We start from the raw sequence: 16602 nt of genomic DNA, 5'->3' as shown, positions 1-16602 counted from the left end.
TATATGTGCTTTGAAGCCTCAAAGAATATCTTAAGGATAAAAAATATGATTAACAATGAAGGGTAGAGTGTTTCGAAAACTGAAGTTTGGTACCAGTGTTTTTATTGTAAACACCAAATTAAACATGTATTCACAATTTCTGCTAAAAATGTGATATTAACAATGTGTCACTTATGTGAATTGTGTATTAGTTCATGCTTAACATAATAAGAAATAAAAAGCGTTGCCGAAACCCACCACCGCCAAATGGCGACTAGACATTCTGCTTTGGAGCCTATAACCCAGGTCCCAGAAGCCATTGGCTCCTGGCTTTACTATCCCAGCTTGTAACATTGGCTGCTGGAGGGAACCACAACAACGATTCAGAACAGAGCATGAAAGGTGGGGGCGCCAAATTTGAGTGTTGCACAGAGCACCACTGAAATGTCTGCCACTGCAGCAGCCTTGCTCAAGCTAAGCTGGTCTGAGTCAGTACCCAGATGTGAGACTTCCTTTTGTTATTCAATAGAAACCACAGATTGACTCAATAGAAACTCGATTGACTCCCATCATGTAAGATTCACGTAATAAGCATATAAGTAAAGTTTCACCTTGTGCCTGGGCCTGGGCTTGCCCAGCTCCAGCCTGGCTGTAAGTGGTGGTCTTCTTAATGGTGTACTGCTTGCCATACAGGTCGTCGTCGTCCACCAAACACTTGCTGCTCACCGATGGCACCTGGGTGTTCATCCCGGAATGGATGCCCGAGTCATAGGTGTATGTCTGCTGCCATTCCGTCACCTTGATGGGTTGCTCCATCATGTTCACCACCTCCATGGCTGCTCTGCAAGAAGATCCACCAGGGTTAAACCACAGCCGTAATGAGTCACACCAACAGCTGAAATTCCCCTGTATCAAGTTCCGGAAAATAAGGCAAACTTGGGTGCCTCTTCGCACTGCACCCAACTAACAGAGTATGACCTGCACATTTAGCTTCGGAATTCCCCATATAAGAAGTAATGTCACCCAGCCCTATCCCACCAAAAATACTTTTGTTCACCACATCCAATGAATTCCACCTTTTTTTTTAAGAACAAGGGTAACTTCTAGAACTCACGATGCCTTCAGAATATAGTAGTTCCTTAGCCTTAATATATGTACCGCACAGTGCTGCCCCTAGAAATTTTGCATATTAACACCAGGACAAACATCTACAGCACGTTCCCACAGCTTTTGCACTTTCTGGGCAAATGTACAAGCTTTGTAGAGGCAACACAATCTTGCTCACCAAATACAGGAAGACACAAGCTGTGTTTACACCACGTGGCACAAAGCATCAGCAGATACAAATTGCAAAATGCTCTGCTGTCTTCTAACTGTAGACCTTTACCTGATGGGAGTCCTCTCTGAACTGACCATGCGGTCCACATTCCATCTTTCAGAGTTTTGCCTTACTCTCTTTTGAGCTCAACTGCTGTATACGGTACACCATAACATGGTTGCTATTCCTTGTGGCAGAGTGTTCCGCAAGTCAATATAAGAAGGAAGGTGGAGCCTTATGAAGAGCTCTTGTACATGCTGAATTTTAGGGTCTAGGGTCAAGGGAACACAATTTAGGATACAGACTCACACAGGGTGTGACATCATGAAATCTTGATTTGCATATGCAGGTAAGCCTCACAAATCATCACAGGAAGATCTTTCACGGGCACCAAATGCCAACTCCAGCACAGTCCTTTAAGGGAGATGGTTCACACATTCAACAGAATCCCCATGCAGATCCACACCATACTTTTGAAGAACATACAACACACATTTAAAGCACATTACTTCCTCCAAAGACTTATGGGAACTGTAGTTTAAGGGTGCTGAGAACTGTAGCTCTGTGAGGGGAAACTATAGTTCCCATGATTCTTTGGGGGAAAGTGTTCAATGTGACTTAACTGTGGAACCGCTCCATGTAAGGACTATACCAACTGATTGCAAAACAAACCACCAAAGACTAACTAAAGTATAAGAAGCCCATAGTCAAACTTATTTGGGCTCAGGAAGGGCTCTGACATTTTTAACGCAACAAGGATCCAGGGAAACATCCACTCACAAAGCTATTTCCAGCAACAGAAAACTTTTTTTAAAAGACTTTATGTACACTTTCAAAAGTTTACATACATATTGCATACTACTGTTGGATCTTATTGTTTTTGCACTGGAATAAACACTCTGCTTCCATCTCATTTTAGACTTGCATTCTCCTCAAAGCAGGGGTCTGTGCCTTTTTTATTATTGCCCCCATCTTGCTTTCAAATATGCCACATAGGATAGAAAACAACAACATGTAATGACAATGTCTACTTTACTCCATGGGACTGTTTTAACCTGCACCCTTAACTTTTTGACAGTAAATAAAAGGGCTAGATCTTCATTCTTTCCACCTGTAAAACCCTTTCACTTAAGCCCGCTGCCACTCCCTCCTTTCAGAATGAAGTTCTCCTGGAAATTATATATATTTTAAAGGAGGGTGGGAAGATGCCACACAGAAGGCCATGCCTATATGGCAGATCCTCACAACTGTACACTTTGAGGCTCACGCGGAGACGTAATGTGGAGCAGTCTGCAGCCAGGAAGGGCAATTTTGGTAAGGGATCTGAAGAGATTCTGCTACTTCCTGGCCTGTACAGTATGCAGCAAGGGAGGGCAAGAGAGAAGGCAGCAGGGTTGGAAGAACCGAGCATAAGCCAGTCCACATGGGCTCCCTTTGCAGGCAGGAGATGGAGCAGCTTCTATGCACGCTGGGGAAACCTTTAAATGTGGCTCTTTTATTAAAGCAAAGAAACCCCAAGGCACCCCGAGAGAAGAACGAGGCTTTGAAAGGTAGCACAACAAAAGCACTTTGGAAAGGAACTCATCTCTAGCCCAGCCGCGCCAAAAGCCTAAAAATAAGCATGCACCGTGGAATGTACCTCTGCCTTGTTTGCTTTTGGAAGCCATGGGCAATTGCCAGAGGAGACATGGGGGGGGGCATTGGAAAGAGGGGAAGCGAAAGGCATAAACACACCACTCACCGAGATGGTATCTGCCTCTCCCAAGAAGCTTGCCCTGGAAGTCTGGAGACAGGGCTGGTTGGAAGCCTGCTCTAGACCCCGCCTGCTTTCCTAGGACAGGGTGTGATGCTAGAGAAATACCTGTTTAGTCACCCCCCCCTGCAAGAAGATACTAACCTCGCCCTCTGAGGCAGCCCTATGCTAATTCTACAGGATAGGAATGTGAGAGGGAAGCGCTGATGCCAGGGTGACAGTCAAGGATGATTACCAAGATAAAAGTAGAGTGAGTGAGTGTATCTATGAGAAAGAGAATGAACGCTGTGCAAGTCAACACATGCATCACATCTGAAGGAGAAAGGAGGTACATGCACAAATCACCAACTCAGGTTTCCACAAAGCCCGGGGTGTGTGGGTATGTGCAGCTGAGTCATCACGAGTGAGGCTGGGCAGAGTGCTTTCCCCGTGCAATTTGAAGGCAAGATGTTTGGTATCTTGGACGGGCTTCACCATCTAGGGGCGGGGGGGGGGGGTAGCAGGACCCATGTAGCCAATCGGTTCAAAGCATCCTCATGCATCTTCAGCCTGCCTGGGAGAACCCAGCAGGGGCCAGTTCAGAAGTCAACCTGACCTCTAGTGCAGGGTGGGAGGAGAGGAGAGGACCTTGCTGTGAAGGGAGGGAGCTGCTGCCATGCTCCTGACCACACAACACGTAAGAACAAACCAAAGAGGACAGGCCGATATGCATTCTATACTGACGGGGGGGGGGGGCACAGTTTTTATGAAAGGAGCTGTGTGCTTACTTTTCAAAAAGAAATGAATGCGGTGGTGGAGGACGAGACTCGCACTTGAGACTCGACAGCCAGTATTAGGGGAAAGCATACCTAAAGCCTTGTCCGTGTCAACCGCTCACAGAATCACAGAGTTGGAAAGGACACCGAGGGTCATCTAATCCAAGCCTCTGCAAAGCAGGAATAGTTAGGGATTCTTATATTCTTTTGATCAAGGTGTGTCTGTGGTGTCAAGGTTTGTTGCCTGCTAATATTATAACGCTGCTGCCTGAAGCAACATCCACATATTCTGTCTTTCATTTCATGTAGTAAGCCAATGTTTCTTTATTCTCCTGTGCATGAATTTCATATGGTTGTGAGGATATGGGTAAGGACATTCGTAAAGGGGGGGAAATAACAGATGAGGCTTTTTTTAATTTTTGCTACATGCTGCCTTGAGAAAGGTCCATCTTCACTCTACATATGTTATGACCCTAAAACAGAATTCAGCCTGATCTGAGAACTGGGGGGGGGGGGGGGAGGACAGGGGCGGAAGAGCTCCTCCTGCTGCTCAGCAGGCACTAGCCAAAAAGTGCCCAGGACAAATCAGATCACCTCTTTCCAAAATGGCAACCCCTCTCCCAACACTTTGCACAGTACCAGTGTATTGCATGTTTGTTTTGCTTCAAGCCAGCAAAACCTAGCAAAATAAATAAAAACTCTCTCTAGGCCTCAGCAACCCGGTGCCCTCCAGATGTTCCAGATGTGCTGAACGGGCATGATGGGAATTGCAGCCCAGAACATCTGGAGGGCAAATGATGCCGTATCTTAAGAATACAGCTTTCCGGCGCTCTTGCTTTTGAAAGGCCTGAGGGGTGCAGGCAAACTTTCAGAAGCCAGAAGCTGGGCTGCGAGCAGGCAGAAAGACGGAAGCATCTTGCACTGTTCCTTGTTCCTACCCTGCAGCCCAGCTAATACTAATTTATGTACATGTCATTCATTCCCAACAGCTGCCACCCCGCAAAGAAAAACCTCCCGTGTTTTTGAACACCTGGAAGTACAATAAATTGAGCAAAACCCCGATGCAGTCAAATTGCAGATGTGCCTCCCACTGCCTGCCCAGCATCAAGTTTTGGGGCAGCACACATAAGCCATGCTCACAAACCCTTGACTGGCTGCCTGTGGCAAGAACTGCTAGGAAGCTTGAGACCTAAATAGCAGCTGCTATGCTAGGTTAATCACGACTACATGCTGAGCGCCTGAGAAACAGCTTTCTGTAGATGAATATCCGAGGGAGACTATCGTGTGAGAAAAACTGGATTTTTTAAAAAATCAAAGGAGCCACTATTTTAGTGGACCACGATAGTAAGACCTTAAAGATATTTATCTTCCAGCTCCATCACAGGGTAAAAGTTGCCACATCTTGCCAGTCCTATCCAGAGCTGCAACCAGCACAGTATCCATAATTATTATCCCCACATCTGTAATGCTGGCCCTCCTCCAAGGAGCTCTGTGCATGATACATGCCTGTATCTCATTCTGGCCTCACAACAACACTGTGATACAAACAGGAAGAGCCATCGTGATTAACAGGCATTTTGTAAGAGGGTCAGACTTGCCTCACGCAATGGCTATCTGTCAGGGGCTTGAACCAGGGTCTAAGGTTGCATACACAGCATCCATTTAAAGCACTTTTCTTCCCACAAAGAATCCTGGGAGTTGCAGTTTTACACCCCCCCCCAGCTACAATTCCCAGCACCTTTAACAAAACACAGTTCCTAGGATCCTTTGGAGGAGGGGAAGTAATGTGCTTTAAAATGTATGGCGAGTACGCAGCCTAGGAGTCAACGGATGCAATTAGCAGGATTGTGCGGTCAAGCTGATCTAGGCAACCTCACTATCTGGGGGAAGCAAAGTTCACATATCTGAACATTCTCCCCACGAATACACTACGCAGGTTGAAAATTAGCATGCTCTCTCCCACTTATTTTTTGTTCAGTCTGGTTCCTGTGGGCGGGAGAGTTCAGGCAAACAATCCCACTCCCTGTCTGCAGTGATTAAGTCCAGGAAAAGCTTTAACACTTGATTCTGCCGATTGCGGCCTTAAGTAAAAAAACAATTCTAGTAACTGACAGCACCACAGACAAGACAGGAACACGTATATCATAAATCTTGGCTGTCCTTAACTGTCATTACTTCTCCCAAAGAAACATGGGGATCACAGTTCTGCAGCAATGCTGAGAATTCAGATGGAGGGGGGAAGGGGATCTCGCAGAAATGCAACATTTTTTTGTGGCTGCTAAACATAACTGCATTCTTAAGTATGTGCATCATCAAACTGGCTGGGAATAAAACATGGCCAATACCTACTAAGAACACTGATAGAACAAGGTAAAACTCTGGTATCGAAGCAACTGGATTGCACACCAGCAAAATGTAGCTTTATGCTACGTCTGTGGTTAGCGAAGGTGCCTCCCTTCAAACAGAAAGTTAAGAACAGCTACCACACCCACGTGAGGAATGATGGTGAACTGCCACCTCCTTCTCCAGGAAAGCCAGTCAGGCAGGTTCCTCCCTCCAGGTGCAGAGAGATGAGGAAAAGTGGAGGACATATTCCTGGGGGAAAGGAGCTTCTCAACCTGGCACTCCCTTTGCCAGCCTCCAGGCAGGTCAATGCAATTCACTATACAGTGGTGCCTCGCAAGACAAAATTAATTCGTTCCGCGAGTCTCTTCGTCTTGCAGTTTTTTTCGTCTTGCGAAGCACCCCTATTAGCGGCTTAGCAGATTAGCGCTATTAGCGGCTTAGAAAAAGGGGGGGAAGGGAAAAAATCGCAAGATGTTTTCGTCTTGCGAAGCAAGCCCATAGGGAAATTCGTCTTGCGAAGCACCTCAAAAGACGGAAAACCCTTTCGTCTAGCGAGTTTTTCGTCTTGCGAGGCATTCGTCTTGCGGGGCACCACTGTATAATGAACTGGGCTAAGATGGAAATATCTACCCGGGTCCAGATACAGTCATACCTCAGGTTGCGAACGCTGCAGGTTGCATGTTTTCGGGTTACGGACCACGCCAAACTTGAAAGTACCGGAACGGGTTACTTCCGGGTTTCGGCTCTCGCACATGCGCAAAACCACAAAATGACGTCACAAGCATGCACAGAAGTGCCAAATTGCATCACACGCATGCGCAGACACAGCGCTGCGGGTTGTGAACGTGCCTCCCGCACAGATCACATTCGCAACTCGAGGTATGACTGTAGCTTCTTGGCTGTGAAGTTTGCTAGATGCCCCCGAGCCACTCACTTCCAGGCCACTTCAAGCATTATTTGCTTTCCTATATCAAAAACGCTTCCAAAAGGGGTACAAGGTTTTACAATTATGCTTAACCTACGTGCAGCAATACAGACATGTGTGCAGTTGTAGTCACAATATTTTCCATTTTTTTAAAAAAATTAAACCCACTCTTAATGAAAAGAAACTCAGGGTTACAATAATTCATTAACAAATGTGTATTCCATAAAACAAACATCAATGCAAAAAGTACATCTGTGCATTGGACTAACCACGTGTCCACATGTATCAGAGGCATCAAGTTCCACGCAACATTGGGTGGGGGGGGGCACTTGTCATAGGAAGACCCAGCAAGGCCCGGCCCCTCAAGATTGTGGGGGCTCAGCCCTGTTCCCACATACTTTGGGGGGAGTTCACCCCATAGAGTTGGCGCCTATGACATGTACACACACGGCCTTTCACTGAAAGGAATGTATGGTGTGTGTGTGTGTGTGTGTGTGTGTGTATACATATATTTTGTGTGTACACATATATTTTATACACACAGAGTTGCAAAAACGTAAGAGACTGCTGGATCAGCCAATAGCCCACCTAGACCAGCATCCTGTTCTCACAGTGGCCAACCAGACACCTATGGGAAGCCCCAAAGGAGGATTTGAGCACAACAGTGCCCTCTCCTACAATTTCCAGTAACTGCTGCTGCTTCCGAGGTAGAACCAAGCTACTGTGGCTAGTAGCCTTATCCTCCATGAATATGTCTCATTCTCTTAAAGCTACCCAAATCCACCTCCAAAGTTCGATTTGCAGGTTCTCTTTGTGGTGTTAATTGCTGCTGCTGTAATGAAGGTGGTGGGAGGGAGAACCACACAGGGAGCTGTGCACAGGCCTCAGCACATGTAGTAACTGGCTCTGATGTGGGGGTAGGGCAGTTTTAACCAAGTCAGCAGAGCCACTCATTTGCAGGTAGTTGTGCTGACATGATTGAAATCACCACACCCCATAGCGAAGCTGTTCCCACACAGTTTGGCACAGTGGCGGCGGCAGCAGCAATCGTACACATACACACACAAAGCCAATATGAGAACCAAACCTGACACTCTGTCCCTAGCTCTCCAGTTTATGCAATTAGTTTTTAAAACCGTAAAGAGTTATGTTCTTCCCGCAGGTAAATCCTCTCCTTCATCTGGTACGGGAGCCATATGGCAGCTAGTTAACCAACTGGATCTGCCCCATAAAGAATGAGCCCTTGGCAAGAAGATACGTAGAATCCATTTCTTCCGGGTGTTTCACTATCTCAAAGCTGTGCACCGAGCAAAACTCAGCCATGTTGCAGGGTAGCGCTTTGAGCTCCCGAGCCATTTTCAAACGGCATCAGCAGTTTGCAAAAGTGGAAAAAAGGGGAGGGAATAAAGTAACGCTAGACTCCGAGAAGAAATGCTGCCTTACATTAGCTGACTTACAGGCATTACATACCTAAAGGTTTCAAGGACAGGTTTCAAGCACATATCCTAGCATACGGGGGGGGGGGGCAAGGTTTAGCTTAACAAACAATTCCCTCTTGAGTTTAGAGAGCTCATGGCTGAATTTTAAATTTTTCATTTTCCAGAGCTTCCGATGCTTACCATCTGTATATAAAAAGCCAAATCATTTCTAATGTTTCTGGCCCTTCAAAATGGGAGTTTAAGTACAGCACAGCTATTTTTAACATCTACCTTTGCCTGGCGTGCAAAACACAAACAAGAATGCAACAAGAGCCGACAACACAGAGCGACCGACACTGTAGAGTACTTGAAGAAGAGAACAGCATGAGACAGCCCATTTTCGGATCAGCCCCGAAAATACTTTTGAAGCCCTAATACAATTCCCAAGTGTATCTGTATTATTTTTCGAAAAAGTCATCTACGCTTTAGCGATTCATTAGGTTGATTACATTTTAAGTATTGCAAACAGGCACTTTTGTGATGTACTTGAATGAGACAGCGCTGGGTGGTTTTGCAATTAATCCACAGTTACTAACCTTCAAAAACTATTGGCTGGCCTACCCACAAATATATCTGGACTGACTATTTGTGGCACACAGGCAGCCTGAAAGGTTGCTGTTATTATCATGCCTTGTCTTGAGTATGCAACGGAAGATACCGTAGCTGTTATTAGTTGTTGGAAGGAAACAGCCACCTCTCACTTTTCCTTCATCAAATTTAAAGGATATTTTCGGCGATGGTAATACAGCAAATCCAAAATGGTTTCAGAAGAGAAGCTTAAGACCATCACGGAAGAACACTACAGGATGGACCATGGTTCTGATCCAGCAGAATATCCTTATGTACATTTGCCTAGGTGAGAGGTGATCATAGAGCTGGAAGGGACCCTGAGGATCATCTAGTCCAACCCCCTGCAATGCAGGAATATGCAGCTGTCCCCTTAGAACCTGCAACCTTGGTGTTATCAGCCCTACACCCCAACCAACTGAGCCATTCAAGTTAGATGAAGCAGTCCTAGCATGTGCTTTGTATACCCCCTTGCCTTTAGTTCTCACCTATTTAAAAACCCAGCTCATCCTTCACTGTACTGCCAGACCCCAAACTTTTGGAGGCCACGGTTTACTTTATCACCTTCAGATGTGTGAAGTTTGCACCAAGGCCATTTTGTCTTAGTGGCACTACAGCACCCTCTTGCAAAGACACAAAAGAGCAACGAGGCTCATCAGGCTTGCTACACCCTCCAGGGTGTAATGCACTTTTCAAGGGATAGAGAAAAGCAAAGGCCAAGTATTTGGACCAGGGGTATCAAAGTGGCACTCTCCAGGTGCTACTGTAGTACTATAACTCCCATCAGCCCCAGCCAGCATGGTCAAGAGTTAGGGGTGATGGGAGTTGTAGTCCAGCAACATCTGGAGGGCACCAGATTGGGTCCTCTCTGGACGAGGAAGACAGCCAGGCTTGTTGACTTTTGTTTCTCATTCCAGGCTGAGCTGTAAGATATGGCCCAACTCCTTTATTCAGGCAGCTGGTTTCAGAACCACCTGGGGGAATTACAGTGCTTCCTGGTTCTACATATTCCAATGGGGGAGCTGGGATTAATCAGGTCGGTGATTGGGATTGGTGGGTGGAGAGGGAGGGAGGGAGGGAGGGAAAGGAAGAAACTCCCATGGCTGACTAAACCAGGGAGCTTCCTTTTATGGACATGCTGAGACAGCTGAACTAAAGAGTTTTATCCTATTCTGTAAAACACATTCCAGCTTCCTCCCTCCTCCCCCTTGTCTCCAGCAAGGGTTGAGTTGAATCAGAAATCCAGACCTAGAAGAGACACCAGGACTGAAAGGCAACAATAGTCTGTTCCTTCCAGGCAAATAACTCAAGGAGTACCTCCCGCAGATTAGGAGCAGAACTCCCGGCACTAACCAGACTACGGATTCATCAAAAGATCAGGCCCAGCCCCACTGCTGAGAAATGGCTCAATTTAAACCCTTCTCTCCCTGCACAGGGATGGCATCTAGAAACCCAGTGCTAATGATTTTAGAAATTCTGAACATTTACTTTTAATTTCCTAAGGTTCCAAATTCTTTAAAGGCACGGGTTAGGAACCTGCAGCCCTCTGGATGCCATTAGACTACAGCTTGCATCACCTCTGACCACTGGCCATGCTGGTTGGGGCAGATGGGTGCTGGGGTCCAATAACATCTGGAGGGGGGGCAAGTTAGTCGCCTGTGGTTTGCTACGGTCAGCCTTAGCCACAAAACCATGCGTATCAGCATACAGCACGCAATCAAGTGAATCTGTCCAATTCCACAGGGAACTAGATCTCTGGGGAGAGATTGCCGGCTGCCCCATGCAAAAGCTGGTAAATAAGCTAGAGCGTGCGCACATTACAAAAGCAGACAAGATATGCCAAAACTCCCCAAAAGGGTCGACATTTCCCACACCCGACGCCCACACTCATGCACAGCTTATCTTAGTTACGTATGCAATGTGGGAGCAGCTGTTAGCAGCAGCCACTGCCAAGCAAAGGCAAGAGGCTCCTTGCTTAGAGAGACTGCCACCTGGCTGAAGGAGATCCATGCACTGCTCCCACTGGGTAAAACTGGTAGCTCCATGAAAACGAAAAAGCAGCTTGCTGAGAACATCTGCGTAGCAAATTCCTTGTCTCCATTTATTTTTTAAAAGATCTTGCACCAAAAAAGGTACCCTCCTCCTCTATGTTGTTGTTGTTGTTGTGCTACAGCCTCCCCCTTGTTCACTGCTCTGGACAAAACAAAACAAAACAAAACAAAACAAAACAAAACAAAACAAAACAAAACAAAACAAAACAAAACAAAACAAAACAAAACACAGTGTATCTGAAGAAGTGTGCATGCACACGAAAGCTCATACCAAGAACTGACTTAGTTGGTCTTTAAGGTGCTACTGGAAGGAATTTGTTTTGTTTTGACTATGGCAGACCAACACGGCTACCTATCTGTAACTGCTCTGGACAAGTCAGGTTTTAAAAACCATACACTGGATATGTATGAAACGCTTTATGTGACACTTTATGAAATCACAGACATTCAGAACAAGTGAAGTCAATCTCTCAGACACTCAGAGAGACTTTTACCATGTCAAGAGTTTCATGATCCAAGGTGGCAGGAATAGGAAGGAAAGATACAGAGTAGGATCATCCTGAGGTTAAATTACTTCACACACAAACCTGTTTGGTGTCCCTGAGCTGTGTAGAAAAACCCACAGGTAAGAATTGCTGCACTTAAGCCAGCCAGCTCAAAACAGTTAAACAAAAGAAGGGGCTTGTGGAACTGGAAGCTGGGAGCTGAAATTAGCTGCCATTGCCCTGCACAAACAAAACATCCCTTCTAATTGCTGGGGAGAACCAAAACCCCACAGGGCTTCCTTGCTCCCTTTTCAGGCACTGCAACATAACATGTGACAGTGGACTGTGAGCAGCCTATTGTTCTCTCTCTAGACCGAGGTAGCCGTTTCAAGCTGGCCAAACAAAAGCAGCCTAGAGGTGGCACCGTGCGAGGGGGTGTCAGCACTTCCAGCACCGTGCTGACTGAAGCATAAAGCAGGGGAGGCTCCAGAAGCCTGTGCATGGCACCACAACAAGTGTGGAACACAGCAGGCAGGTTCAGCAGAATTCCAGAAAGTATAACTTCCATAGAAAAAGTAAGTTTCTAGTCCTCATGCTGGCAGCCAAGTGATTTTAACCCTTGCCTCTGGTGAGTCAGGCTACCTGAGGATTAATGGTGTTGCCTGGGGCAGGGGAGACAGAAGTACTATTTATTTATTTGTTTGTTTGTTTGTACGTTCGTTCCTTCATTCTCTTCCCTCCCCCCTTTTTATCCTCACAACAACCCTGTGAGGTAGGTGAGGCTAACTTTGATTTCACAGTAATGTTCACCCCATTGTGGCTTTGCCATTGACCTGAAAACAGCCTTGTAGGAGTTACTTTCAGGGACTTTTCGTTTCTTTCATCTTCTGCTTGCCCTTGGCCAGCTCCTTCCACGTTTCTAGCTCCTGCTTGGATCCTGTCAGCAAACATGCGTGGTTATAGTACATGCTTCCCACCTAGCTTCAATTCCATCTGCATCCTAGATTTCCCCATGTTTTCTTGGACCCTGGCTTGATCTTTTGCCCAAGAGGTTTTGTCTACCTCATCACCACTGTGTTTACCACTTAGAGCCTGGTCCTGCCAGCTACGTACATGATCTACAAGGGGGCTCTTCTAAATTCTACCATTTCTCTTTTAAACTCAAAATTCTTTTGCTATGAAAGCAGAGTTCTGCAACTTAAAGTAATGCAAATACACAGTAAATTTTCTTAGCTGTGATTGTGCTGGTTCCAATCACAGAGGGAGGAAAGGAGTTTCGTAGTTCATCTTTATTTATTAAATGTGTATACCACACCCTTCATCCACAGATCTCAGGGCAGTTCAAGACATAAAATTAGAATATAAAAACCCTGACCACAAGAAGGCTGATCAAATCTTCTTCCCTCATTCCACTTCTTCCCTAGAAGGGTTAATACGCAGCTTTGAAGTCTACAGGTCAGAAGCCAACAGTTATACATCTTGGGGGGGGGGGTATAATAAGACATACATTCATGGTGTTTTTTCAAAGCATCAAGTTATCAGTTATAATGCAAAGTCAGACCCCATACATCCCCTTAAGGGCATTTCACAGTGGGGAAGGTGGGGGAATCAGAGGGAAGAGTCCATTCCTTCAAAAAGGCAGCGTGACATTCAATAAGAAACTATGGTCTGTTGGGTTTTATTTTATTTTTAAAAAGAGGATAATAGCACAATATAATTCTGATCTCCTCTCTGCTCTGGCCTCAAAAATCAATCCATACAAAAGGAGAGATTAATTTCTTTGTTCATCTCTTGTATTTAGATGTAGCTGCTGTGGTCCCCAGATTCTCCTGGCAGGTTGGCAACAAGCTCTTTGATGAAGCAGGGAAAAGAGCTTGAGGCTTCAGGAACATACTGGGAGCTAAAAGCAAGAAAGCGATTGCACAGAAACTGAAACGGCTTTGAAACAAAAAGTGCGTGTGTGCATGGGACGAATAAGATCACAGCACCAGCAAGTTTCACTTATTCACTGTGCGTGGAGAGTTTGATTTAATTTCTTATCCTAAGGGACAGCAATCGATCTCATTTGGAAGTCGTATCCCAAGCTGAGGAAGTCCTGGCCTTCCCCCAAACACCTATGGCTGCTCTGCAGCTCGGAGAAAAGCAGTCTGTGCTTCGCAAGACCTCCCCACCGCCACCTGCTCACGATATTCCTGGGCTGATTCCTGGCACAGTGGGATAGGGAGCGGGGTGGGACAACAAGCCAAAAATAATAGGAATTTCAAACACGCAACGATGAAAGCCACCGTGCATTTCAAGCATCAAACGCATTTTCTCAGAAACGCTTACAGCCACCCCTGCAAAGGTGAGCCCTTATTGCTGCCCCCCCCCCGTTACATATTGGAGACGCAAAGTACAATAATAGTGGCTTGCCTAAAAGCCACACTGCTGAGTTCCTGTCTCCTTCCTCCTGGGCCGTGCCCAGAAAGTGGTGGTGGGGGATGAGTGTTCAGACCCCTGGGCCCTCACTTGTGGGTACCTCAAGGTTCCGTCCTCTCCCCCATGCTTTTAAACATCTACATGAAGCCGCTGGGAGAGATCATCAGGAAGTTTGGGCTGGGTGTCCATCAATATGTGGGCAATACCCAGCTCTACGTCTCTCTTAAATCGGAACCAGTGAAGGCAGTGAAGGTCCTGTGTGAGTGTCTGGAGGTGGTTGGAGGATGGATGGTGGCTAATGGATTGAGGTTGAATTCTGACAAGACAGAAGTACTGTTCTTGGGGGACAGGAGATGGGCAGGTGTGGAGGATTCCCTGGTCCTGAATGGGGTAACTGTGCCCTGAAGGACCAGGTGTGCAGCCTGGGAGTCATTTTGGACTCACGGCTGTCCATGGAGGTGCAGGTCAGTTCTGTATCCAGGGTAGCTGTCTACCAGGTCCATCTGGTACGCAGGCTGAGACCCTACCTGCCTGCAGACTGTCTCGCCAGAGTGGTGCATGCTCTAGTTATCTCCTGCTTGGACTACTGCAATGTGCTCTATGTGGGGCTACCTTTGAAGGTGACCCAGAAACTACAACGAATCCAGAATGCGGCAGCTAGACTGGTGACTGGGAGTGGCCGCCGAGACCATGTATCACCGGTCTTGAAAGACCTACATTGGCTCCCAATACATTTCTGAGCACAATTCAAAGGGTTGGTGCTGACCTTTAAAGCCCTAAACGGCTTTGGTCCAGTATACCTGAAGGAGCGTCTCCACCCCCATTATTCTGCCCGGACACTGAGGGCCAGCGCTGAGGGCCTTCTGGTGGTTCCCTCACTGCAAGAAGTAAAGTTACAGGGAACCAAGCAGAGGGCCTTCTTGGTAGTGACGCCTGCCCTGTGGAACGCCCAGAGATAAACAACCACCTGACATTTAGAAGACATCTAAAGCAGCCCTGTTTAGGGAAGTTTTTAATGTGTGACATTTTTATGTATTTTTAATCTTTGTTGGAAGCGCCAAGAATGGCTGGGGTACAAATAAATTATATAAGAAGAAGAAGAAGAAGAAGAAGAAGAAGAAGAAGAAGAAGAAGAAGAAGAAGAGTGACTCATGAAGCACACTCACTTTATTCCAAGAATATTCAGCATATTTCTGTGGAAGACGGACTTGGAGAGAAGTGCAATGTGTAACAAAGGAGTGGTTAAATGGACTTGCGGGGCTGACAGAACAATACGGTAATTTTAGGTTGTGAAACACCCTGAGATCTATGAATGAGAGGCAGTATACAAATTTAATAAACAACCACAACGGCCACAACTGGTTTGGGGGGATTCTAGTGCCTATATGCTTTAGGAGCAAGCAGTGGGCCTGCCTATTCCAGTCCCTAGCTATAGAGCAGGATATCCTATACCTCAAAACATCCTGACAGGAAAGAGGCTCCACAGCCTCCTTCAACAGCTTATTCCATTGTTCAATTACTACTGTGGTCAGGAAGCTCTTCCTACTGTTTAACCAAAAAGCATCTTCCTGTTTTAAATTCATTATATCTTCCTCCATCCTCTGCGAACAGAATGGCAAAACTGTCTCACCCCCTTCCTACAGCCCATCCCATGCTTCCCCCTCAGTATTTAGCCAATTTTATATAATGCCCTTCGAGAATGCTCCCAGGTTCACTTACAAGTGTTAATAGCCTTTTTTTCTGGGCTAAGAGAACTTGTGCAGCTCCTTCAGTCTTTGACAGAGCTACTCTTCTGGATCCACTGCATCCCTTGCTGCTTAATACAAATTTGGCTGAAACACCCAGAACTGTACACCAAAATGAGCTTCTGACAGTGTTAATAATTCCCAAGCACCCGGAACTATAGAAACAGAAGCCTCTTGTTTATCTAGTTTTATCATTCTGTTTAAACTGGGGAGGGGGCAGGAAGAACGGAAAGAAAGCTGCTCAGGGCAGCTTTTGCATATTTGCAAAATATATTCAGCCTTCCACACTGGTTGGCAACCTCCCCACCAACAGCACACACATTCTTCTGTTCCAAGGCTTGCTGATGTTTTGGCTTCAGAATGCTGTGACATCACAGAAGCTCAGTAAATGGGGGGGGGTGTCTCTCACTGGTGGCTTTCCAGCTACCACCACACCCTATCTTTTCACTCATTTCCCACCAGCTCGCACTTCCCACAACGCACCATCTCCTCTGTCCCTACAGGCAGCTTTCCTTCTATCTGCTGTCCCTTGCATTCTCCTCTCCTCTCAGTTCCTCTTGTTCTCACATTTATATGCAACTAACACTCAATTCGAACCTCCCAATTCTTCTGCCTTCCCACCTCACACCTCTCCATATGAGCTCAAGCAATAATTTTTGGTAGTCTCAAGTGTCTTCCATATGATTACCTAGTGCTTTCTTCCTTAAGAGTTCTTTGGTCTCTTTTTGACCTCCAATGTCAAGAGGCAGCACACCTCTGAATACCAGCTGTTGGAAATCACA

The 16602-nt window shown here is 46.2% G+C and overlaps 1 protein-coding gene across 2 annotated transcripts in view; it reads right to left on the bottom strand.

The window, feature by feature from the left end:
* JUP (junction plakoglobin) overlaps positions 1-16602 on the bottom strand; it is a 59310-nt gene that overhangs the window by 16729 nt on the left and 25979 nt on the right. Inside the window, exons 1-2 of one of the 2 annotated variants that reach the window (XM_081837785.1) lie at positions 3039-3151; positions 591-820 (exon numbers count right to left, since the gene is read on the bottom strand). In XM_081837785.1, coding sequence (XP_081693911.1) covers positions 591-813 — 223 coding nt within the window. In that variant the 5' untranslated portion in view covers positions 814-820; positions 3039-3151. Of the gene's footprint in view, positions 1-590; positions 821-3038; positions 3152-16602 lie in introns of those variants that run through there. The other variant, XM_081837784.1, reaches the window with a different exon arrangement.

Source organism: Podarcis erhardii (genome assembly GCF_964252035.2).
Source record: "Podarcis erhardii genome assembly, chromosome: 13".
Taxonomy (NCBI): Eukaryota; Metazoa; Chordata; class Lepidosauria; order Squamata; family Lacertidae; genus Podarcis; species Podarcis erhardii.
The sequence above is the reverse complement of the archived record's forward strand: the minus strand, read 5'-3'. Positions and strand labels throughout refer to the sequence as shown.